Source organism: Ambystoma mexicanum, chromosome 10 (assembly GCF_040938575.1).
Source record: "Ambystoma mexicanum isolate Mex_15411 chromosome 10, UKY_AmexF1_1, whole genome shotgun sequence".
In the NCBI taxonomy this organism is placed as follows: Eukaryota; Metazoa; Chordata; class Amphibia; order Caudata; family Ambystomatidae; genus Ambystoma; species Ambystoma mexicanum.
The window spans coordinates 1,175,356,382-1,175,384,018 of record NC_090932.1 but is presented as its reverse complement, the minus strand read 5'-3'; the positions used below and the strand labels follow the sequence as shown (position 1 = coordinate 1,175,384,018).

The 27,637-nt window shown below is 42.8% G+C and overlaps 1 protein-coding gene across 1 annotated transcript in view; it reads right to left on the bottom strand.

The window, feature by feature from the left end:
• Positions 1-4,277: 4,277 nt before the first annotated feature.
• Positions 4,278-27,637, bottom strand: part of LOC138492141 (large proline-rich protein bag6-B-like) — a 105,558-nt gene continuing 82,198 nt past the window's right edge. The window contains exons 2-3 of the mRNA XM_069619132.1: positions 15,454-16,110; positions 4,278-9,520 (exon numbers count right to left, since the gene is read on the bottom strand). Coding sequence (XP_069475233.1) covers positions 9,381-9,520; positions 15,454-16,110 — 797 coding nt within the window. The 3' untranslated portion in view covers positions 4,278-9,380. The remainder of the gene's footprint in view (positions 9,521-15,453; positions 16,111-27,637) is intronic.

Below are 27,637 nucleotides of genomic sequence, written 5' to 3'. Positions count from 1 at the left end.
AGCCCACATTCTGTGTAGTGTTGGGCCAGGTGCTTGAAGCCCTCATGTGGCAAGAGCAATGCCATGTGGCAAGAGCAATGCCACATCTCACTGCCTACCACCCCAGCCCAGGTCAATGCCATGAAGGCACAGTTCTATGCCGTTGCCCAAATGCCAAATGTGATAGCTGTCGTGGACTGTGCCCACGTTGCACTGGTGGCCCCCCAGACCCATGAAGTAGTGTGCCATAACCGCAAGCACTGCCGCTCCCTGAATGAGCAGGTGATCTTCGACCCCAACCTGTACATCACCCAATGCTGTGCCCGCTACCCTGGTTCCACCCACGATGCCATGGTCCTATGGAACAGCACACTGCCAGGATACATGCAGAGGCACAGAGGACAAGAGACCTGGATAGTGAGTGAGTAGAAAAGCCAAATGGGGCGGAGGGGGATGCAAATAACTACACAAAGGATTGCAAATTCCATACTTGACCATCTCCCACACCAACATCACAATACAGGCAAGAGAGCCTGCGCATGTCGGACCTACCTGCATGGAGAAGCTGATGTACACATAAAGTAGCAAATAGAAGTATCAATATGACTACAGGTATCACAATGCAACATGCACTTACCAAATCAACGTTGACAAATGGCCACATTGCCTCACACAATAACAACCCTGCCAGTACCATAGCCATGCATGCATGCATGTGCAGCCAGCCCACAATGGTGAGCCGGTGGACCCAGATGCTCAGGGAGGACCCATAGGAAACTCAGCATGCCATATACACAGTGGAAATACACTGCCATATGACAGCCACCATGTCAGCTGCACATGTCACTGACATACACCTCATGCAACATATGCTACAAGGGAACAGGGTGCTTGTGAAGCAGAAACAATTCATAACACAAGTGATGCAGCATGCACAGACATAGAATCAACACATGACATGAAAAGAAGGCCCATTTGCATGCACAAGTTCTCCATTGCCCCGATATTGTGTACGCCCAAACCTTACACCGTGACTAATGCCTGTGCCTCCCCCATGCAGGTGACACCGAATACCCACAGCTGCGCTGGCTAATGACCCCTGTGCGTGATTCACAAACGCCACAGGATAATGCCTACACCCACGCTTACAGCAGGACCTGTGTGTGCATCGAGCATACCTTCGGCCTCCTGAAAGCACACTTCCGCTGCCTCGACTGTCCCAGTGAAGCCCTGATGTACGCTCCAGAGAATGTGGGTAAAATTGTCCTTGTGTGTGCCATGCTGCACAATATCTGCCTGAATAAGAATGTCCTGTTACCCCCTGACGTGGATATGCCTCCCCCAGAGGATGACGATGCAGTGCCTGTTGCAGAGGCAAAAGCACGCATTGCCAGAGATGATGTGAGGGATGATCAGCCCACCAGGGACTGATAGACAATTTCTTCTGACACTTCAACATGGCACAAGCCATGCACAACTGTGTGACACTTGCATCTATCAATAAATACGACAATGACACAATCCGGAATGTCCTCGCATTGATGAAGTTTAACGGTTTTAATGTAATTAAGTACCACAGGTATCCCCCCTTCCTGGGCTGGGCCTTGTGGAACAGTTTCTAATGTGTTCTGCACAAGCATTTATTTGTTTGCAACATTGATATCATAAAGGTTTCTGAAAAGAATCTATGAAGATTCCTGGCTTTTCTTCGCACAATTAGAATTTTTTTTACTGATTGTACTACTTTTCCTAACAACAAAAAGTGGGGGGATACCCACCAAACGCCCCTTACCCCTCTCAGAAATTCCCCCATCTATAGCTCAGGAGTAAAGCGCTCATCTTGGAAGCAAGACGACGCGGAGCAACACAGGTTCAATCCCTGGATCCGCACTTAGAAACTTCTTGGTAATAAGCCTATTACAAATAACTAATTACAATTACAAATACCTAACCAAAACCCTCCATCTATTCATTTGCAGAAAAAAAGTGCTAAAAAGCGGCAAAAAGAAACGTGTCGAAAATGCAATTCGGCAAAAGTGGGTAATACCATAGAAAAAAACCTAAAGAGGAAATATTGGCTCTATACCTCTAAGCAGGGAGGCCATGTTGACTTGGTATTTGGCTTTTCAGGATGCAATCTTCTTTTCGGTCACTCGTTCGACCGGCACCGCCAGGATGAACACTGTAGCGAGTACCCTGAATCAGGCCAGGGGCAACATCGCAAGAGTACGGCATGCACCAGGAAATGACAGAAAAAGAGTTTGACACGCATCTTTTCCTCAGCCTGATCCAATCTCACCAGCCAGAACTACAAGACACCTTGTTCTTCTCTAGAGAGTGTCCTCACTCGTGGGGTCTTTGAGTGAGGTGCTGGTTGTGGACTTGTGGACATGTATTTAGATCTTTGATTTTTCTACGTCTGGTTTCTCTGATTCCCCTGGCCCTAAAGTGCGTGAAAGGGCCAGAACGTTTTTAGAAAAATAAGTTCGTTTTTCCTTTCCATTTATATTTTCACGTTCACCAATTTCCCAACCAAAAGCGCCACCCATCTATTGTTATCCACTCAATCTCATAGTGTATTTTATTCGTGCCACTTGCTTGTTCCCCAATAAGCACTGGAAGAGTCATCCCAGCTTCAGACCGACTCCGCAACTCGGGCGCATTGTTTCAAGTAGGAAAGATTCACCCAAATGCCCAGTTCTTACGATCAGCCCTGATTTTCTGGGCCCATCTACTCTTGGAGGGCACTGGATATGATGCAGCCCTGGAGAGAGAGGCCACTCACAACTCGCTCTGGCTGGAAAGGTTTTACCAGAGGATGAGCTAGCTATTTTTCTAATTCATGCAGTGGGAAGGTTTTACAGTGCTCGACCTAGTAAATAAGTTAATAGCTACTGGGCAGGCAACCAGAAAGAACCAACCGTAGTTGTAAAAGAAAGGTTATCAACTTTTTTTGCGAAACCAGGAAAGACTCTAAATCTTGCGGGTTTCAAGTGAACGATGATTCCAAAGTTTTGTGGCCAGTATCACACTTGATCTGCCTAAGCCTCTGGAGTTTTTAGAAAAATTGATAAACATAGAATTGCAAGTGGATGATCGTTTAAGTTGAGAAGACGACAACCACTAAGGACCTGATTCATGGAAGTGTTTTATAATGGTGCAATCCCATAGGAAACCGTTCCATGAATCAGGCCCTTAGAGTGTTGTTAGTTTAGAGTGGTGAAAAATCATAAAGAGCTATGTGCTATATCGCCACTTCCATGCTCTCCCACACAGATTGTTTCGCTGTCCTGACTTTTCTGGACCTGTTAGCACACATCTGCACTTACTTCCTTGCCAGCTTAGGTTTTATTTAATCTTTAAAGACCCTATTTAAGACAACTCAACAGGGCACCCAAATAGTGCATTGGATTGCTCTGTCTAAGACTCCTTCAAACAAACTATCCTGGCATAGTATGCAGTCTAAAGAACTTTTTTTTCAACCTTGCATCTGTTATCTGCCTAAATGCTCTCTGTTAACCATTACCTATAGCAAAATAATATAATGTATTACTGCATTTCTCATCTTCTGTCTGCTTTCCAGCTGATAATCTTTGTGATAAATCCATTCTAGCCATCTGCAGTACACTGACTGTTCCCATGGTCTGAACCAGCATGCCCAATGGACCTTGTGATAGTGACATCCTGAGTTGATTACCTGATGGACACATAGCCATACTTTGTACCATCTTCCAAACTACAGACTCTTCCACACCCAGATCGAACACCACAGTCAACCGCTGCCCCACTTATTGCACCTTCCAGCCCTTACACCTCTGCCATTCATATCTTCTGTCACTTGTACTCATCACACCCCAAATCGTCCCGCTAAGCTTGAAATTGTCAATCTCAACATGTGCTTAGATGCCCTTCATGAGCTGAGCAGTAAATTCAAAACCTCATGCTCCAACACAACCTGGAAGTTCATCTTCCAGGTGAAACCCTGATTCCCACTAGCCTGTGTCTATATTTCCCCATCTGAATCCCAGATCTACTCTTTCAAAAGGATGGACATCGCCCTCATTTTCAAATTCACCATCCAGATCTTGAACATTCTTCCAGCCATCTCCTCAACCTGTGCATAGTACTCTCACCGCTTTCTGATGCAAAACCACCTTGTGCTATCATCCTTTCGACCCCAGTTCCCACTGGTCCTTCCAGGATACTTTATCCTTCTGTAGAGAAACCCCTCAATGCTCACACCAGAAAAAAGGCAACCCACCAGGGAAAAAGGCCCAGCACATCTCTTGCAAGGAGAACAAAGTTTTATTTCTACAAAAATAGAAGTGCATCTGCAAAGAACACTGCTGTCACAGAACATTCTGGCAAAATCAGTACGAGCAACACTTTATGAAGGCACACAGCGTCATCAGTGATGTAAATTACATAATGTACATATAGCTGGTTGGTTGAGACCCTATACATAGGCTACCTGCTCCATAAGGGAAGTCAGGCCATTATTCCCAGCCCCTTCTGTCCATCTTCTTCCATGTGGGTTCCTCCTTGCGCGTCATCAGGCATGAAGCTGCAATTAATCAGTGATTATGTGTGTGAAGGAAAACAATGCAGGCTCTATCTCTAACCTGATGTGCATCTGGTACTGCAGGCAAGGGTTAAGCGGATACTTCGAGGTCATTGCATCTAACAGACTACAGCTTGATTCTAGACATGTTGGTGCCTGTCCAAAGCTCCCAACACTCACTTTGGATATGTTATTTTACCCCTTCCAGCACCTCGTGGCACAAATTAAGTGCCCTATGGTGAATGCAACTGGTCCCTGCTTTCTGATCTTTCTTGATCAATTGGGGTCCAACAGTTTTATGGCTGGTGGTTTGGAACTGACTGGTACCTTGGTATGCTTGGGGTCTTGGGATGGGGGCATCTGGGTGCTATTACTGAGAGCTGGGACAAGGAAAGTCAGAGGCTCGTGCGCTTCTTCTCGTGGGATTGCTTTTCCCAGAGAGCTCTCAACCCCCTTGCGGCTTTGAAGGATGCATTCCTTCTGGAATACGAATGCTGGCAAAATGGGACAATGAAAGCTCTATGAATCTCTGCAGCACTGGCTTTTCTCACCAGTGCCCATGCTACAAACTGTTCCCTATTCCTGCATGCATACACTTATTTTCATGTGTGTAGCTCAGGCTGTGACTCTGGCTGCAGTGCAAAACTAGGCCTCAATTTCAATATGGCTGCTAATATCTAAGATGGTGTCTAAGTCGTATGTATTTTAAAGCTAAAGCATACACCACTCTCCCCGCACTATAACCCAAGTCGATACCCCCCCTCTGCCCGTAACCTCACTGAGCCCCTATTGCACACTTCCAGGCCTCTGTTGCACCCAAAAGTGCTTGGGTATGTGGGCCAAACGTCCCCCTTCCCAACATTCCCCCTTTTAGTTAATAATGCATTAACACATTTCTGTATACTTATCAGGTCCTCTTTATTCTTGTTTCCCTTTCCAATCTTGGGTGACCCATCCTTTGGTATCCACGCGCTTTAACAGCATTGAAGCCCCAGCTGGCAGGTGCAGAAGATCACCAACACTATCACAGGAACCAACATCTTCACGATAGTCCCCATCCACGATGGTGCTCACGAAAACAGATTATCAAACTAATCACTCTCCTGTATCCCATAAATAGATTCAGCTTGCCACCCAATCTGTAAATTTTGAATATCGTTTGAATTTTCAGGAAGGAGACCCTTCACCAAATGAGAAACTAATGCAGGTTTAGCTTGTACACCAGCATTTGCAATTCCTATTATTTAGTGAACAGTCAGTCAGTCAGTCAATCTAGATAGGTAGACAGAGGGAGATTCAGAATGGTTTTGCTTGCAAGCGGAGATCTTTGAGCAGTCAGATTTGACTGAGTATTTTTCTTTAATGAGGGCGGTAAGTGCATTAATATTAGCCAGTGTGTCAGGCCATTGCAGTTTGTCCATAATTTGTTTGTGTAGAGTGTCTTTGAGCACAGCCCTTAGGAGTTGTTTAAGGTCCCCAATTGTGGGATCATAACAGGCCATCACTGTGTTCAAATGTTCCATGAAAGCAGCAGGGTTATCCTGAAATGTGGGGAATTGTGCCATATGGTAAAGGTCAGTGGAGCTCCATGGGATGTGAATTCTCGCAGGTTCAGCATCGGTAATGGCATGAGGGTAGGTGCGCAATGGCATAAGGGTGGTGGCAGAAGTTGTGGATGATGAGTCATCCCTAGTGTGCAGTGGGGGTAGACATGGAGGCATGTGACACTTGGAGGTCGTGTTTAGTGAGTTCCTGCAATGCAGAAATATATTGTGGTGAACCCAGGCCTGCTGCAGAGAGTGATTTCTGTAAGTAATCAGAGGTCCACTTGCGTTCCAGGCTATGACGGCGTTGGTGTTGGGTGGGAACAATGGGGGTGGAGGAAGCTAGAGGTTTGGCTTTGGTGGTAGAATGTAAAAAGTGAGGTGATTATTGGGGCACTGGGGGTGGTGTTGGAGCCAGAGGAGGGCTCTGTGGCGGTGCGGATGACTGTGGCTGGGGCGTCATGGCAGCTTGCTGTGGTTTGGGGATATTGGGTCCCTCTTGTGCATTGTCGGTGGTGTGCGGGCCCTCGGGAGAGGCGGGAATGGTGGTAGTTTGTCTAACAGGTCCACAGGTGGTGGTGTAGGTGCTTCTGAAAGGGAGTCTTTAATAGTGTCTGCAGAAACACTTGGTTGGAGGCCTGTTTTGTGAGTGTGTTTACTGTTTAGCTGGCCAGCCAGCCTTCGAGGGATGATTGTACTTCTCTAATTCTTTCTCTAGCTTAGCCTGACTCATCAGTGATCTAGTCTGACTGTCACGCAATCTGCCTGTAGACAGTTTGTGGCAGGTGAAATAATCTGACCAATGACCATCAGACACCTTAGACTTTCTATGTTCCAAAGCCTTGCACAAGACAACAAGGTGATCCGCATGAAATGAGCCCTCAAGTGGCCAATACAGCTCCCTTTGAAACTGAGTTAAAACATTTCAATCTTTCAAATATTTACAGGTGAATGCCCCATACGTTGAAAACATAAAGAAGGCATTAGTCCCTACTGCAGGTGTAAGTGTTGTTGTGGATAGCCTAGAGCCCATGGCTAAGTCTAGAAATGTAAAAAAGCAGGGAGACACAAAGGGAGATGGGCCTGCAGCTACAGCAGGTCAAGAGAGATGAAGCAAACAACCTCCCGGCAATTGGTATTTACTGGTGGTGACAGCGTAAAAACAAACTGGAGAGGTGGTACAGAAGGGGAGACAGGAGCAAGCAAGGATTTGATAGAGGATGCTGAATATAAAGATAAAGTAAGACACAAGATGGACAAGAGGACCTGCGTTAGGTGTAGCTCAGCAATAACATTTGGCACTTAACTTCCAAATGGCCAAGTTCCATCAGCATTGCCTCTTTAGTTGAAGCAAGAACACAGATATAGACTGCAAGGCTCTGAGTGTTGAAGTAAGTAAAGTAATGAAGGGGGGGGGGGGCGATCCCAAAAATGTAGATATGTTCACATTTTTTCTTGCCAATCAAGACCTCCCTTGAGCATGGAAGCAAAGCAGGTAGGTATATCTGTGCACTAAGTTGTCCTTAGCATGGACAGGACACTGGTGAATAGTAGCAGAACATTTCGACATTGCATGTTTCCTCCTAACGGGATCAACAACACGGATTACTTCTTGATTACAGTGGCCATTATGTCTTACTTTTACCCTCTCCAAGAAACCTTACTCACAAAATTAGTGAACAGTGCAAAATGTCACAAATCGAGATTTGATTTACATCAAAAAAGAAAGTGTAATATAAAAACGTTTACTTTTTTTTATAATTTTATGCATTGAACAAATGTATACCTTTACTCTAAAAATGAAGCATACCAATAGAATCACTACATGTACAATTCCATTTACAACTCTTTTCCAAATCTATATCTTTTAAAATTATGAACTGTAAATGAGCTCTTAGGGTACTAAAAATGTATTTAACCAAGTGCCCCTTCTGCCACTCGATTAATAAGAGATATGTGTTGTCACCTCTGTTTCTTGCATTGAAGGCCTGTTAAAAACAAACATTGGCAAAACCAATAGTTTCGACTTGTGTATATATATATTAAATAGGCATTTGGCAGTGACTGACAGCATATGTCCATGTACCCATGCAATTTCCCAGCTATTTCCATTTTATGGGTAGGTAGTACTATTATGGCAGTGGCTGGCAAAGGCCTATCCCATGTAAACACAAAAGAATACCTATTTGCTTTGCCAATGCTTCTTACTTCATGTGTGAAGTGTAGATATTAAATTGGGCTGCAGGCCATATAATAGAATAAACCGTGTGATGGGCATATGTAAAGCAAGTACTAAAGGTTTTCCTCCACATTTTGAAATATTGACTACTTTTTACTTTACCTGCTTAGCTTACCCTGAATCCAAGTACCAAATTGCCATAAACAACCAGTATCTACAGCCCTGACACTACTTGGATTGGGTACAGTCACCACCAATAAGGATGGCAAATATATTACCTGGCAAGGTTTTATGGCACTTAGCTGCGCTTAGAATACCTCCTGTCAAATCTCTGTCACCACTTTGCTTTTGATTTGTTTCACAGGGGCATACCCCCTCAGTCCTACCCCTTCCATCTTCCATACCCGTAGCCCCACATTACAGGTGGATCAACAAGAATGTTGCAAGCAATGGCTTTTACTGTTGGCAATCTAAGTGCAGCAAAGTGACCTAATATGATCTGGCTCACCTGTTGGCAGCTCTTTGACCGGTAGTAGTTTCTACAGTCCGGTTTAGTGGTGGGTGGCGGGAGGGAGCCGGTGAGTAATGGCATCTATGCTATCTCCCCTGCAACCTCTGGGCTGGCACGTGTTACACTACTGCCCATTCTTGCAAAGCCAGGCATCCCTAGCCTTGCAGGCGGATCCCTCCTGTTTCCCACATTTCCAAGGGGCACAGGGTCAGGGAAGCATCTAGTGGCACAAAAGTGTATGCCTGTTGTATTACTTGTCACTGCACAAAATCTGCTTTGCTCAAGTGCTTGAACCTTAGATTCCAAAATTTCAGAGTAGCTTCTGGCCTGCGGAATCGAAATCAAATGAAGCTTGAAGTGAAGTCAAATCAAATTTGCATGATGCCTGTTGTGACCCATGAAGTCCACCCCTGTCTGTGTCAAGCTTATTTCCAAATCAATGTGAGAAATTTAAGATGTTAATTTTGCTCCTGGAAATTTCGACTGTCCCAGAAATTTCGACTGTCCCAATACAGATATTTGGGGTATGTGCAGGCGAATGCATGCATCCAGTCTCTGTTCGGGAAGCTCTGTGGAGAGCTTGAAAGCCCTTGTGCCAACGGCTGACTAGAACCTGGTTTCCGGCTCGCGATTGTCTGCTTCCAGGTCCTTCTTGTGCATTTCGTTTTGGATGATGAACACAGAGCAGGTTCTTTGCAGAGTCTTCTTTCTCCGGATGGAAATTGCAAGTTGGTAGGAGAGAGAACCTGTAAAAAGCACCAACACTTGAAAATAGGCTCATTTGAAGCAACCCACACAGCGATCTATGTCAAATGTCGAAGCATGAAATTGGGTTTTTATCACAACATATCATATACATTGGCCCATGAAATTGAACGTCTTGCAATAATCTGTAAATATTTTATTTTTTACCTATATATGCATTAACACAATTAGATTTAACGTATTCTGTAAAATAGGGTCAATAGTTGAACCAAAGCAAAATGATGAAATTGACATACAACATGTGTTTCAACATAAAGTATTACATTCCAGAAACGTTTTTGCAAATTTCAGGTTCATCGACTATCCCCTCTAAATTCATTGTAGGTGGGTTCTACTCCTATGGGAGTGCTGCAAATTCTGCTACTTTCAAACTACTGTACGGCTACATAGATTGGAGGATTTAAGAGGAGCTGGAGTCTTAATGCTGGAGAGTTTGTGATTTAATTTTTGGTTTTATAATGCCCAATATGCCAGATGTGGCCTGAAAGTGCTTTGCAATATGTTGAGGACAGCTACTAGACATGATCAGAATGTTTTGGGGTACAGCCAGCTCATTAGGGCTTTTCATAATTTCAGGTGGCTGGACATGGCTGATACATTGCATAGCTTTGTGTTAAAGGAGAAAAAGAGGTGCCCCCTCACTGCCAAACTGGCATTATGGTATGTGATGTCTCATGTCTGGTTTTTTTCAAACAAGTAACAGGAATCTTCACTATTCAATGTCAGGTGAAAGCTGCAAAGGCGTTTAATCTGTTCGCTTGGATCCTGGCAGATATCAGGGTTCCAGCACTCACCTGGATCTTTCTTTGTGAGTTCATTTTCTACTGGACCTTAATTCTTTGCGTGATTAAGGGCCATCTGTGGCTTAATCCAACCATCTTTATCTTAGCTGGCATTAATCTTTCCAATGTCTGATAAATTATTGGCTGTAGCTACATGGCCACCTTGTCCTTTAGGAAGCAATTCCTTTCTGTGTAATATTTTAGTTTCCTAGTAGATCCTCTTCTCTTCACTTGGGAACTGGTATCATTTGCATTTAGTTCAAACTATCATCTGCCACTATTCTTGATTTGACTCAAGTGAATCAGAACATAGTTTACAGGGTTGAGTTTATTACTTTATAACACGGATACATGTTGCTTTTTGCCCACTTTGCAGATCCTGGGATCACCAGGGGTGTTTGCCAAGCCAAGTGCTGCTTGATCTGCTTTGAGATCTGAGTGGATAGTCCTCTGAATTGAGCCTCTTTTCAAGAACTTGGCTTTCTCGAGGGCTGACCAGCTGGAAAGGGGATTTACTTAGGACCCCCAGTGTTTTCATTAGTTGGCAGTCCAGAAACCTGACAGCTCTGCCTGCGTGATTTTCTTTCTCAAGCTTAGATGGGCAGATTGGCATGGCCTTTCTTGATCTGACGAGCCAAGTCCAAATGTGATGGGTGGCCAACTTGCTTACGCAGTCAGGCCCTTTTCCGCCACAGGCTTCTAAACCAAGGATAGGCTACTGAAAGTCATATCTTGTGCTTTCGGTAACCAATGTAGAGATTTCAAGAATGCAGAGTTATAGTTCATCCTTCTCCAGATCAAAGATAGCCTTCTTGTCTAATTCTAGATTCGCAGAGTTTTTTTGTAACTTATTTTAAGACTTCTGTGCATAACTAGGTTCAATGTTGGTGAATTGTACATCCGTACTTGATGCACTGATCTTATGTTTTTTGATACGCATGCACAGAATTGATATCAATAGCAACCTTTGGGACTGCCCAGGTGCATACTTGATGTTACAATTTAACATGCTGCAAGTACATTGAGCTAGAGTAACATAAAAACATAGGTGCACTGATAGTTTGCCTTTACCAACAAACATCAATCAGCTAGCACAATGAATATTAAGTGGAATATCTTTTCGCACAAGTATGTGCATCCATCAGTATGGCAATATACTTCATCATCTGTGACCTTCTTAAAATGGGCGCATGTTAACTTTGGGCATATAGAAAGATAAGACTGCTGTAGTCAATTTTGTTAACTGAATGTTTGCTCTTCTGGTACAGTCCATCACAAACCAAAACATGTGCTGTAACAGGTTTGCTATTTCTGGATCAAATGTAGGTGTATTTACTGAGTGTTAAATTAATCAAGTGAAATACTCTCCCCCATTCTTTTCTACCTGCATGGAGAGTACCACAATGTAGGTCTCCATCTCCTTGTCCTCCTGCCTCCTTCCCTTCCCCCCTGCTTGCTCACTGGGGATCTCTCCTCCAGCCACATTCCATCTCCCTCTTACCTCAGTTCCCTGCTTCTGTTATCAGTGGGACACTCTGGGAACACCTTCACTCTCTCCTCCCTTTCCAAAGGCAATGTGTCCCCTCTCTCCCCACTTACCACTACTCCTCTTCTGCCTTCCACTTTCATGATTGCTCAATGGACCTTTCTCAGACACTTGTGCAATCATGAAAGTGCACATTTTCCCCATGGACGCATGTCATCTCAGAATGATGGCACATTTACTAGACTAAGGACAATCGCCAAAACCAATATCCCTTTGTCCTTCGCTCCTCTAGAAACCTGGTTCTTACTTCACACTCACTCTCATCACTGCTGCATGTACCTTCCTGTGCCTTCCATTTGTACCCTACTGGCTTCCTCAAGAGAATTATTTTGCTTTCTTCCATTGCTTTCCTCTCCTAAAAATGCTGGGTTCCTCTGAACATATCCTGGACCTATGACTCCTCTCTGTGCCCTTATCTGGTCCCCTTCCTCCATTCACCTGTTTATCATGTAGTATCTGCATGATCTCACATTCACAGCACATGTCAACCTTCCCAAGCTATGGTCTAAAAGTTGATCTCAAAATGTTAATCGTTTACAAAGTCGACACTTTTTATTTTATTCATTTTTTTCTGATGGCGTATCCTTGCACCATGCCCTTTTCCCTGTACCCTGCACCGCCCCCGAATGTCTACTCTCCTCTCTTCTGATATCTGTATCACCAACACTATTCTTATTTTATGTCAATGTTAGACACTTGGTACATTTTGGTAGGTCTAGCTTTATGTTGGTCGTTCAATTTCAATCTCACGCGAGTCATGCTCACATTAAGATGTCGACTACTGGATCGGATACATTTCGAGGTCTATTCCAGTGGCCAGATCTATAATTATCACCTCCTACGGTTTCTGGGAATCCCGAACCTTATATCTTGTCACCCCAATTTGACATGTTGTTAAGATCTATTTCACAGGCCAGCCACAACGTGTTTTAATCCAGACACAGGCCCATTTACCTTTGGTAAACCACATGCATTATCACTGTTTACTGTGCCCCTCCTTCTGGGCTTTCAATATAGAATATTGTCTTCTACCAATACTGACCTACTGTTTGTCATTTTCCTTCACAGTCATCCTTGATCACAGAGCGGTGGGGCATACAACGGAGCCTCAATAAAGTTTGGCAATACAATGCAGACAAGTCATAAATTCACATCTCAAAAATTAAAATGATGACTTTAACAAATTAAAGAAACGCCCAGAAAAAACATTCCTGTACTTCAGTATACAAAAACTAGAAACGGCATATGTAGTAGTATATTTAGGCTTTTGGATCCCCACATACGAATTGAGCAAGACCCATCAGGAAAATATTATAGGAAAGACCTTGGCCAGGATGGACACCTTGCAGGAATTTGATCACCTGCACAGAGGGCTTTCATTTGATTATGGTTTATCACTAGAACCTTGTACTTAGCATTTTATATGACGCTGAAATTGATTTGTATAGTGATCAGAGATGGCTTTGTATTTTGGAGAGAAAAATATTAAAAATTGCGTTATCATTACCCCAAACTACCTCTGTTGAACGTATTAAGAATTCTGGTGATTTGGTCGTATTCGAAATGACCAAGGAAGAAATGCCCGAATGTTATTTGTACGAAAATAACATTCAGTATTTCATTCTGCAGCCATGTCGGATACCCTGATCTCACCCACCCACTTACTTACCCATTGGCGGCACACTCTGCTGTGTGCCGCCGACTCACTTTGTCCTTGCGAAGCCTGTTCCCATTCCGTGATCGGGAACCAGCGCTGCAGGTTCCTTTTATTTTGTATACATCCCTGCAACCCCTGCTTAGAGTATAGTGAACGAGGGTACGTGGGAAACCCCTGCAGCTTCTGCGCCCCTTGTTCACTATGATGACGCTGAATGGGGCATTTGGTAGAATTTTTTCAGCTGCTCGAACTTTTCCTTCGCCCCAAAATTCGAACAAATGCCCCATTTGGTCTTTTAAATTCAGTCTTTTGGGGGTTTTCCCTAATTAACACAGAATTAGTCCTTCATTCCTTGGAGTGTATGGTTTTAATAAAAAGGTTACATTTTTATTATAAGATTAATACCCAAAATAATTCTTTATGTAATATTTTATGAGAAACCTTAGAATTACGTTTTTTAGAAAACAGAAATAGTTTCACGTATAATGTATACAATGTAATATTTGTAATTTAAAAAATGTAGAAGAAAAGATTAACCATTAAGATATTTCTAAAAATGTAGAAAAAAGAATATGTACATGGACTATACTAAATGTTATCTGCCACACAAAGCAAAATAGAATGACATTAAAAAATCTGGAACAAAGATATATGAAAACAATATATGAAGTTCTGTTTTAATTTACTTGAGACTCATTATTCTTGAGCTTGACAGTAACTGACAAGGAATGGCTGGTTTGGCAGGTTTTGTGGGGTCCCCGGGGAAGTGGAAAACTTAAAATACTTGTATTTAAGCTACTCGAAAACTCACATGATGTGGCATTCTTATTTTGGACATTTCATACATAATTTGGCCTTTTTTTAAACTTAACAGAAAATGTCATTAACTTATCCTTGATGAATTGATTTAATGTTGTACTATTTGTATTATGTATTTTAGAAATGTATGTTTATTTACATTTATAAATCTAGCAAACGTGCACGTTCTCAGAACAGGTTCTGTGGACAGACATGATAACGCTCTCATTAATTGTTGAAAATCCATGATCCTGTAGGTCGCTGTTCGGATTTCCTTATTCGCTTATCGCGTGATGTGCTTTGCACCCTGAAATAAACTGCACTGAGAATGAGCACGTGTGGCTAGCTGACTGGCATACCCCGGAGCAGACGTTGGGGGGAGATAGAGAGTTGGTGTGCTGCTGCATACTGGGACCGGCTGCGCTCTCTCCCCACCTGTCGCCTCACCTTGGCGGGGTGCAGTTCGTTTCTGTGCATGATTTGGTGCTGATTGATGAAACGGTGTGGAATTGCATAAGGAACAATGCTTCACCAAGCCACAAACCCACAAACACATTTTTAATTGTGCTGAAATCCGGGGAAACGGGTGTGGTGTCCACATGTCGTGTGGCCAATAATGTCTGGAGTGTCCTAACAGGTAACTATGAAAAATGTAGTGCAGATTGGTTTAACAGTGTGGGATTGTATAAGGAACAACGCTTCACCACAAACCCAGCCACCCACACATTTTCACTTTTATAAATATGGATAGATTGTGAAAGCTTGGCCTTTGATAGAAACTACATGTAGCTGATATTCCTAGTACAATAATAAGTAGAGACGTAAATATATGTGAATATTGCTAATATATGTGCTGTCCAGTAGATCATTGTGCGGAGCCTTTATGTATTAGTTTGATGTACACATGGTGTGTATTATTAGACCTTTTTCCCCACATTCCCAATTTCAGAACTAGGGCTGCTGACATAGGTAGACAACCAGGAGACTTTCCCTCCCGGTGCCTTATTGCTGTGATTTTTTCCTATAGTAGGTGTCCCAAGAAGGATGATTGCTCCAGGCAAGCAGCAAGCCAATCACACCACAGACATTCTGCAAAACATGCTTTGTAAAGTGGTAGAAAACATGACTTACTCACTAAAGCCGTGACGATGAATGACCCCATCGCCATGGCAAGGATCTCTGCATGCGATGGCCACGCTAGTTCCGGCGAGGCTGTTCCATTGTTTCCTGAGATGCGGAGCATCTCCGGCACGGTGACCTCCCAGAGCACTGCTGGGCTTCCGTCACTCACTGAGGGAATGGCGACTTCCAGTTTGCCTTGGCTGACCCCCTCAACATTTGTGTACTCGCGAGGCAGTGATGCCATGGTCACCCAGTCTTCCCCTGAGGTATTTGCTGTCTGCGGAGGAGTGTGAGTGCCACGAGCCGACTGATGTCTTAATGATGCAGTAAGGTCAGCAGTTTCTGTTGCATTGAGACCGTCTTCCTTTGAGTGCGCATGTGTGTTGCTGCCACCAGTCGTTTGAGTGTGGCGTAGAGCAGGTGCACCAGTTGAGTCCAGAGAGGAAGTGTATGTATTGTGACTTGCATATGTATCTGATGTGCCTGGATAAACTGTAGAGACCATGCCCAGGCTTCCCAGCAGCGCTCCTGCGTCCGTGCTGTTGTCGCTGACTGTAGCAGAGCGCCTTCTTGCCAGGATCGCTGATTCTGTTGTAGATGATGGACCGGAGCCCATGGAAGTGGTGCTCCCTGATTGGATCAGCACTAGAAACCTGCTCAGCAAGACTGGGGAACAAAAGAAAAGACAGGCGCTTACAAAAGAGAAAACGGACTCCTTTAAAGACAGTCCTGAGAGTTCTGAGACAGAACGCCACAGTAAGTCTTACACTGTCTCTCAGTACCATTTTCCACTTCCCAGTGAAGACGGGTATCTTTTCAGATGCTGGTTTTAGTTTTCCTCTGAGGAAATGAGAAGAAGGGCAGGAAAAGGAGAGAGTACACTATGTACACTGAAATATTGATTTGCTACACGTCTGTTAAATATGTGTTTGGTGTTGAGTCATGTTAGCATGGTGCCGTGAGAGCAGTCCAGATTTCACAAGGATGTTTTTCCAATACCCTCGGAGGTTTTCATTGGCTTCAGGCACACATGGGTTATGTAAGGCCCATGTGCATTGTTGTGATTCTAGGAGAGAACACAAAGACTCCCCATATGTATAGGCCCCCAAACCCCTCGACGCCCCCCCAGTCTCCATCTTGCAGTGCTCCATAGTTTCAACATCCCTGTGCACTTCCTCACACAGCATACACAGTTAATGGCCATAGGGTTTATTGTGGCAGTGGGCAGTCAAAGGGTGGGGAAATAACACTCAAGCTGTGCGTCCATCCCCACGTGTCAGTTTCCTCCTAGCAGTCTTCCAATGAAATAGTTTGGGTTTATAGGTTGTAATTAAGTGCCACCTACTAGCCAAAACTAAAACGGGAGAGCTGGTGTGAGAGGAAAGAAGAAACATTCGAAAAGGGAGGGGGAGGCAAAGAAAAGAGAAGTGGAATGGAGTCACTAAAGGTGGAAGAACCCAGGTGGAGAAGGGATCAAAAGAATCTCAGAAAGGTCTAAAAGAACCAATAGGGAACGAACCTGTGGCCAGGGGTGGACTGGGAACCAAAAGAGGCCCTGGAAATAATTGTCAAAGTGGCCCCATTTTACATATTTTCAGCAAGTCCAACCCTTTTCCTATGGGAACATTTGGAAATACAACACAAATGAAGCCCAGGGTGCAGAGGCCTGGCGGGAAACCTCCAGAGGTCCCTATAGGCCAGTCCACCCCTGCCTGTGGCACAGCATGGAATGAGGTAGGGGTCTGAAATACCAGCACAAAAAGACTAACAGGCCCACGTGACAGACAGGAGAAAGAGCTACTGGCAGCATGTCTGGCTGAGATGTAGGATCTGGGGCTGTCCAGCAGAATAAAGCGGACTCCTCTACCGTCCATAAAATGTAATAATATTAATGGTCTTGTTAGTGTCATTCCTTAAAAACCCATTTCTGATGCATATAATCTCTTCTGCAGCTTTTCATTTTTATCTTTGAAGTGTTCAGTTTGATGGTTGGGAACCTGGAACATTGAAGTCACAATTACATGACACTGGGTGGTCCCACCCATACCTGTGGTGCTGCAAGGGTGTGCTATCGACACCCAGCGGAAGTGAGGCGACCAGGGTATAAGTTGCACCCCCTCCTCTGGCCCACTGGTTATTATGGCGTTGCCACAGGGCGTGGAACTTTGGAATGTTCTTCGGGTGAGATTTTTGTCGCTTTTGTCCTGGGGACCACTGAGGCTTGTCCTTCCTTAGAAAATAAGTAAATAATTGGGACATCGGTGGGATGATCTTTCAATGATAAGGAATTTGCTAAGGGGATACTGTCCATTAGTCGAGCAAGTTACGTACGTCACTAGCAACGTAGGTTCTGACGGGCACAATGTCTCGTATAAAGTCGTTTATCTGCCCACCCTCTTCCACTCAGTTGCCTCATAGTGCTCTCAGTTTTCTTGTTGTGGGAAGTATTCAGAGAAATATTGGTCTCAGGGCTGGTGGATCCACTTATACCCAGGACACTGTCACTTCCGATGGGAGCCATAATGACGCCCGTGTACACCGCCCAGTGCTGTGTGAGTGTGATTCTAATTTTCCAAGATCCCAGACTGCTTTGCTTTCATTAAAGCTATGGAACTAACCCTAAAAACAAGCAGTATCTGTAAACTGTTTTAATACCTGCTATATTACAGCTTTGGGGTTACCACCATTGCAATGCGAAGCAAATGCCACCAATGGTATATACTCCATGATTACAAGCTGGAATACGGTCATGTAATACCCTATATTTTTTTGAATTTATATTTATAAATGTATACATTCATATTTTTTACATTTTAAAATTATGGAAGTTCTGCTTATGTTTTTGTTATTTTTCCTATAGCACTCACAGTGTATTTCAAATACAACAATTCATCAAACTCAATGCATATAAAAACATAAAACACCATACTTCAAATTGCATTGCAATTCATCTTACTATTATACATTACTTATCATATTGTTTCCTATTCTCATAGCACTGATCAAAAATCAACAAAGTGCCCAGCAAACAACATACATCCTGAGCGTGCATCAAATAAAAATAACAACACGACATTGATTAATTAAATGTTTTAACAACAGTAATGAAAAATATGTACGCTGGATGTCTACCAATTACAAAACAAGAGCATTTGCATATTAGCTTCAGTTGATACGTTATCACATAATCATAATGTTATTGATCACTTAGTCCAAGCTGGGGGACCAATAGTTTGTTACACTGTTTGAAGAAGAACACTGAAAAGGTAAATGAGGTAAATAAGCTAGGACAGAAGACTTATGGTTAGCTGTGTGGGTAAAAATAAAATCTGATTTTCTCAGAAAAACCTTTTAAAGTTTGTTTACATTTTTCCTATTTATCATCTCGGGTTGATTCCATAGATGACTACAACCTAACTAACATAAACTATCCATGGAGTAGCCAAAGCCTTCTCCATATTTTAAGGCATCGATTAAGATAGCCTTGTTATGGATAGTTTTATCAATGGCCCAGATAGAGGTCCATAATCGAGCAGTTGCATACTGAAGGTCATGGAACAGAGGCATCTCGTAACGGGGACACTGGTCTCATAATATAGGAGTTCCTCAGCAGTTGCATGAGAAACCCAAAGCAAAACTTTCAAAAATGTGCTCTCAATCAGGACATGTTGACGTAGATTCTGTATTGCCCATAAATCTGCACCATGAAGTTGAATACGCACAGACGTAGCCTCATAAAACTTTATTGTATGGGGGAGCCGCCTGACCACCATACGTAGAGGAAAATAGTAGGATACCCATATTTCCTTGTTTTACATGAGATGATGCATAGTCAATGCAGGCACACCAAGTATTAGTGTCTGAGAATCGGATGACTAATTAATACAAATGATTCAGCTTGTTCTTTCTTTGATAGATCATGAACTGCGATTTAGACTGGTTTACTGCCATCCGTTTATTATTCCGAAAGTTTACATATGAATTTGGCAATTTTTATCAAGCAGATTAATTTCTTCCCATTAACACCATGTCATTGCCATAAGCCAGACATGGTATAAATCGATCATGAGATTTAGGCACATGTACTGTAGCCTTAAGGAGGATGGTATCCAGATCTCTTAAGTACAGGTTAAATAAAAGTGGTGAGATCACACATCCTTGGCGTGCACCTCTCCTTGATTAATAGAAAAAGTGCTAGTACATTCATCAGCTTTACCATAAATAACAAAAGCTTCAGTACGAGAATAAAAGTGGCTTAAAATACTTATACATTCCTGATCAGTTTCTAATGAAAGTAGGTGACATAAAATCGCTCCATCGACTCTATCGACTGCTATGAAAAGATCCATGCAGGCAAGATAGAGTTTCCCCTAGTTAACCAAGAAATACTTATTGATCGGTTGGGATATATTTAAACATTGTTCAGCCTTTGTAATCCAGTGGCAAACCCGAGATGAGTCTCGGGTAGGATTTTAGCAATACCTACACAGTCATATAGGCTGTCCAGTCATTTGGTCGAAAATAAAAGATCGAATGAGCATTTGGTCGAATACCAATTAGTCGGAAAAAAAAGGTCGAATTTTTTTATTTATTTATTTATATATTTTTTTGTTTTTGTTGGTAAAAAAAAAAAAAGAAAAAGTGGGGTTGGGGGCAAACCCCCCTCCCCCCTATAAAAAAAAAATTGACCTTTTTTTAGACCATTTGGCATTCGACCAAATGGCATTCGATCATTTGGTTTTCGACCAAATGACTGGCAACCTCATATAGCTTATATCATTTTCTATAATGTCATCAGGGAAACAACCATTAAGGCAATTGGTCGATAGCAACTAGGTAAGCAAGGATTACCTTTTTCTAAAAAAATGGGAACAATTACACCCAAATGTCAGGTGGGAGGTAAATCTCTAGTTATTAAAATAGCCTTAAAAATAGGAAGTCCATACCTCAACATTGGATTAATAGGGTTCCCAGGGACACCATCAGGCCCAGAAGCCTTCTGTAATTTTTGTTGTTTAATATTTTCAATCACCGTCTGGAGCTCATTAACCAAAGTGTCTACACTTTTAAGAGGACATTCAGGTGCCAGATTATTACAATTGCTAGTTTCACCCCTTCCTCTTCCCACGCCCTTTCATAAACAGAACTATAGTAATGAATCCAGGCATCTGCTGAAATATTCCCGTTTATAGCATCATCAACAGAGTGAGTTGTACTGCCATTTGCAACCAATTTCCAGAAACTATTAGAGTCCTTTGTATTACAGTTCCCCATCTATCACCAAATCCAATATTGGATTTAGCTAAGCTGGCCCGGCTGTTGGAGGGCCAGTTGAGCAAAACTATTAGGCTTCTAAAAAAATGTGAAGTAAGAAAAAGTCACCTGGACTTTTTTGTGTACCCCCACCCCATCTAACATCTTCAGAATCGTTTGGTCTCCCATCACTGTTTTATATTTGGTGCATGCCGCAACCAAAGCCAAATTATTTGCATGGTTATTCCTAAATCTGTTTTAGTTTAGCCATACATCATTCCTTGGTAAACCAACTTGGATTAGTATCTTTCCTATTGCATATTGATTTAGATCTTAGAACCTGCTCAATAATGCCAGTTAGACCCATAAAGGAATTCAGAATGAACCTTTCATCACTACCAAATGACAAACAGTCCATAACGTGTTTGAAGCCTTCTAGGATTATTTTTAAGAGAAGATTTTTTAAGATAATAGGGATTCATTTGTCATCAACCATTGTACCCTATGCTGAATATTTGAACTTTGGTAGCTGTACATTTAGCTTCTTCAATTACTGAGTTCAAGGTGGCTAGTTCCAAGGTTAAAGGGAATACTATTTTCATGTGGAAGTATTCCTAAAGAAACATAAATAAATCTCTAGTCCAGAGATCAGTAGGGATTTCTGGCTCTAGCTCCCTCTTGGACTACCCATCTCTCTCCCATGGAATGATCAAGTTAATAGGTGATCAAGATAAAACAAGTCCCTTACAAGCATCTGTTTGGCTCCAGCCTGAGCCTGGTTCCACCTCCACTGAAGATCCCTGATCTTTGTATGTAGGTTGTGAGTTTCCACAGATGCCTGAATCTTCTTCAGTGGGCCTGATTGCTCTGGGGCTTTCCTTCGGGATTACATGCCAAGTGGGGTATTCAGGCCAATTTCCTATGACAATCAATACAGTCCCGCCCTTATGTGATGAAAACCGTAAACTGGGTGAGAGAGAAACTGAAGCTAGTAGCGAGTGAGCTGCTAACAAATGCAGCAATACCTAATATAACTTAAGGGTAGTATTAGCACAGAGAGCTACATGCAGCATGGTTAGTATTGTCTCACTTGCAAGCACTTGGATCGCATTTTCTGGATGGCAAAGCCACAGGTGATGCTATGAAAATTCAGAATGGAAAGCGCATACACTCTATATATCTTTGGAGCCCTGCCATCTAAAGAGGAAGGAGGCTGTTAGAATGTAGATTATAGGGATATCATTGATTGGCCCTCTTTGTTATTGTGCAATGCAAGATCTTATCCACAGTATGTTTGCATGTGATAAACCTATGAGTATTAGGAAATATTATTTAAAAACAGTAGTTAAACTCCATCGGCTAAAGACCATTCAAGATGCTTTATGGCTATTATTTTTTACCCCATTTAATAACATGTGTTTTAAATTACAATATTTTTTAATGTTTTGAAATACCGATGTTGGATAAGCTTTGAAAAACAAGAAATGTAGCTTTACATTTATTGTGTTTTATATTGTACTGGAAATCGTTTTTAAAGAACATTTGTGGCTTTTCTGTTTAACCCCTTGTGATTGTTGCACAGTTTCAATTAAAACCTTTTAACAGCAAATAAATAAATTGGAAAAAAAAGTCAACTGCAGTGCAGAGGAGGGTCAATAAAGACCCTTATACACATTAGGAACAAATAGTAGCACAGCCGTATGATCTGCTCCTGTACATGATCCATTTCTATCCTCATGGTGTGGCAGGAAATAGACAAAAATGATTTTGAACTAGAGAGGCACTGATTCTGGAAATTCTCATCTCTTACCGCCGTACTGGCAGCATTCCTATAAGCGGAAGAACCCATCATATTACCACTGGCAGTAGTGGTAATCACCCCCGTTGTTGATTCAGGCAAAAGGTCCACCATAGCTCTAATGAGGCCCTATGAAGCTTAGGTTTCATGTTAATGAGTAGATGGAAAGGTGCAGGCTTTGTAAGTTGCATAAGCGGGTGAAAAGAAGCACAATCGGGGATCAAAACTGATCACCCAGAGAACAAAGGGTGCCCATGGACAGCATTTGGGGGTTTCAAACATTGAATTGTCAGGAAAGAAGGTTTTCCATTAACTTCGGTCAGGCATGTGCTAACAGATCATTTGGGGTTTGCCATTGAGGTAATGTGTGAGGAGATTGGGGACAGTAGAGGCAGGATTTTACACACGTTCTTTTAGTGTTGCATCAGTGATAGAGGGTCCAAATATTTCAATGAGGGAGGAACTGAAAAGACAGTAGTGGTGAAAATAGGAGGGGTGAAGTGGTCACGTTTGGTATGAAAGCGAAAGTAATAAAGGAATGTTAAGCTGCTCCTCGTTACCTGCCCACTGTAGAGACTGGCAGCGTACAAAGCATACGGTATTGTGTAGTGCACCTATTCCAGAAGGCAGTGGTTTGTAGCAAAGATATACAATTTGAATTCTCAGGGCTGTTTCGGCAGGAGTTTGGTCGCCTTCCAACTATTGGGAATGAAAAAGTAGGCGAAAGAGACAGGGTCGGACTGGGACAAGAAATAGGCCCGGATACCCAAAAACAAAAAGTGGCCCACGCCTGGCCTCAAAAAAGTGGCCCTCAAACCATCATACGTGAATCGCGTCAATTCACGACTTTACAGAAAATGCTTTCCCAAAAACTCACACCTGGATAAATCGCCCTTTGCAATAGGGTGGGCAACTTTTCAAAATGGCTTTGCAGGACACTTTTACCCGCGGAGGCTGCCTGAGCCCAAAACAATACACTAATATTCAAAAAACCCTGAAAACCGGACCCGAGGCCCTGTGACCATCCCTTGCAATATACAAATTAAAAACGATGCGCCGACCGCTATGCCATAATAAAAACATTGTGTTATCCACCTGTGCCATGCGATCAATCTTAGTACCCTTACCGAAAGGGATCTCCATAGATACATGTCAAAATATCCTAATGCCCAAATTGATTGCATTTCAAAATTGTCATGTCCAAAAGCCGAAAACACCAAGGGTAGCACTTATCAGTTGTGCCACTGTTCTTTCCGCTTTGCCTTGCTGCCCCAAAAGATGTTGTATGTGCTCAACAAATCTCACACTACATGAAACCCTCAACACTGAGCCACGATGCACGGTCAACCTCCTGTGCAACACACAAATAAAAGTGGTGCAGTGCCTGCACTGCACTCATTAAAACATTGCATTTTTTACCCGACGGCAGCCGATCCACCCTGGTACCATTAGAGAAATGGGGTTCCATTAAATAAATGATGTTGTCACAATAGTCTTCTGCTTGAATTTGCTTGCAGTTAAAATCACTCAACAAAAGCCAGCGAAATGAGCGCATGGATACACCCTTCCCCCAAACCTGAACACAAGATCATATTTATTAGTATTTTTTCCCTTACCATAAACTCTCGGTCAAGCTAGCCCCGATTTCGGGACACTATCCAGTAGGCAGGGGTGGACTGGCCCCTAGGGAACTCTGCAGATTACCTGGTAGGCCTCTACACCCTGGGCCTCTTGTGTGGAAACATAGGTTCTTTCCACATTTTCTCATACGACAAGGGTTGGGCTTGCTGAAAATGTGTAATATGGGGCCACTTTGAACATTATTAGCAGGGCCTATTTTAGTTCCCAGTCAACCCATATAAGGCATTTTTTTTAGTAGGCACGTGTGGAGATCCGTTGCAGATCCTAAACTTCCAGCCTGCACCTTTGAAGGGTTGAATTTATTAAGTTGACTCAGTCTTGAAAAATCAAACAGCTCACTTTTTCAGAGTGAGTTCGGGCTATCAAATGCCCCCTCGGATCTAAACTCAATAGACAACATGATTTCTCACCAGGTGTAGCAATGGAGGTTTTCAGGAACAACAGAAACTTGGAAAAGGGCAAGATTCTAACATAAGCTTTTGGCGGAAGGAGATCTCAGCTTTTCAATTGCCAAGTGCAAGTCCTGAGACTTTACAATGGCCAGGTTCTTTCTTTTGCTTGACAGTGACCCTGCCTGTCCAACTCATCGCTAATACTGTGTGTTTGGGTCCCTGATCTGTCACTGATGTGGCTTTTCCAACACACACATTTGCAAGTAAATGCTCTACCATTTACGGCTTACTGGCAGAATCCTGATGGCCCAATTATGAATCTGGTGATAATTATGAATAGGGGTGGCAAGGGATGTTTACTGCATGGGTTACATAGAAATAAGTACTGCTTGCCCTACCTTTGGGTTATTTATGTTGCTACTACATAGAAAGCACTGCTTGTGGTAAATATGAGTTACGTAACCCTTACAGTACTTTACCCTCTGTGGTAATTCTCCCATGCAATCACAACGCATAATTAGGCAATATTTTTAAAAATAGGAGGTATGCCAACTGAGGCCCCTTATATTTTACCTTATATTTTAAGTAAAGCAACAGAAGAAAAAAACTGTCTAAACCCTGAAATGGCACGGACGCTTAATAAATGTACCATCTTGCTTTGAGCCCCCTGACGTGGCCCCAGAGACCAAGTGATCTGGCGCGATCTTTCTGAGCCAGTATGGAAATGCCTTGTAAAGAATATAAAAGACTCCATCTCGACAGTCCTGGGCTGGATCATACTGTTGCAGGTGAAGACTGGGTGCAAAATATCACCTAGAAGCCACACATTGATCAAGGTGCCAGAGCACATCCCATTTGACACGTGGAACTGTGCATTTCTTTTGCAACACCTCAGAGAGACAGAGACACATACATGAAGCCACCATTTTCCATGGTGACTCTATGGCACTTTAGACATTGGCTGGCAAGCGCCCCTTCTTGAGACCAAGCAAGCACACAAGTCCATGTTCACAACTGAACCTGAACTACCAGAACGATTGCCAGCACTAGAGACCACTCTACATAGAGCGTGAGCAGTCAGAAGTGAGAAGCTTTTACAATGGTTTGTCATGTTTATGTTTTGTGTTATATGGTTACAACTTTCAGGGAGAGTATAGCTCAAGCACAACACAATGCGCTGGCAGTGAGAAAAGGTTGATGTCATGTGTCATGGATTTCTTTCCCTGAGTGGGTTGCCTCAATCCTTAATCATTCCTCTAAATCCCCAAAAGAAAGCCCCATGTCGATAAAATAAGTACCACATTCAGATGGAATATCTTGTGATGATCGTAATAGAGACAACGGCAGACAAAACATGCTATTCCTGCAACTTGTGAAAATCAAAATACATAGTAGATCCCGCCTACCATTGGGGTCTGCCTGCCACCTCCGATCAGAATCGCTGGGACACAAAAATCCTGGCCCACACACGCTGCTGACGAAAGCAGCTTAATGTGATGGCACTGGCGGGCGAGTCTTAGACTGTAATACAAATCACTGGGAGGGAACAGGCTGGGCTGAGGCATCCCTGGCCCTGCCCAGGCCCTGCCGCTCCCTGCAAGTGTTTTGTAACATTGCTGGCACCATGGTGTCACGGGCCACGGAAAAGGATCTGTAAGTTACTTACAGATCCTTTGCAACTTGCGTCCGTCGAGGCCCTGGGAGCCGGTTCCTGAAGTGAAGCTCACACCTGGCCCGGAGTCCAGCCCAGGCGTGGGCTTCAAGAACCAGCCCTCAGGGCCTCTTCATGATTTTGGCCCGGCCACGGGCTGAATGGCCGACGGGTTGTTCCGACCCTGAAAAGAGAGAATGAAAATGTCCATAAGTGGGGCAGATTTCTGGGAACCAGACCCTTCACCAAGGTGTTGAATACTGTTATGTTAGTTTAATTGGTCTCCAGGAAAGCAGGTTAACCTTAGTCTAGTACAGTTAAGCTAGCTGAAAAGGAAGTTATACTTTGTCTTATATGTACAGGATAATGGAGTGCTGGGAGCAGTGGTGGATGAGAATTCTTGAATTGGAAGGGTTTGAATGTTTCCCCAAATGTGCAGGAGTGGCCGAGCGTAGTGGCAAAGTCCAAACCAACCAAAGGGGAACAATATGACCCCCCTAATCCGGAGAACATTATTAAAATAATGGGTTAAAATGGTGCATTTTACAGTAAAAATATGGGTGCAAAGTAACAGAATTTGCAATTGCATTTGTATGGTAACTCATTAAAAAAATCCAATAGATGCAAGTCATGAACAATGGACAGGAGCATTTTCATAATGCCTTTTCACACAATATATATCTATGCTAGTATGAAAAACATGTTCATGCTGCCTGTGTCCATACATTCCCATGTTGTTTGCAACACTATCTGCCAGAATTCCCATATCAGAAAATGCTTATATTTGCTTTGAACATAATACAAGTAAAGATACAATAAGAAATCATGTCTATGCTGGCTCTGCCAATATATGCCAGAATCCCTAGGTAAGAACCTATTATTTCGGTCTTTGCAGGTAAAATGACCATGCCACAATAAGAAAACATGTCAAAACTGGCTGCATCAATGCAGACCTGCTGAGCCACTTAAGAGCTATCTTCCTACTAGCTTTACCGTTGATGCCACCACAAAAATGCAATTCCATGTCAAAAAGAAATATTTTCAGACTGGTTTCAGCAAAGTAGGCCAGTTGGGCCACACAATAACACTTACCATTTTTGCTGACCATTGCATCATGACATGAAACAGTAAAACATATATCCAGACTAGCCCACTATTGTAGGCCAGTCTTGCCACCTAATTAAAAAAAAATGAACATCTAGAACAAAGCAAAGATGAATCACTAGATGTTTTATTTTATATGCATTTGGTGATAGCAATATATACTATTTGTCATTTTTAATGGGATTTTTTCGCAGCCCCAAGTTAATGTTACACATAGCATAAAAATATTACTTTTGGAGTTTTGCTTGCTTACATATTTGGAATACCTCTTGCATGTTTGAACTATTGCTATGTTTTGTAGATTATATTTTACACAAATACTGTGTTTTGGTATATCATAAATTATATGATTCT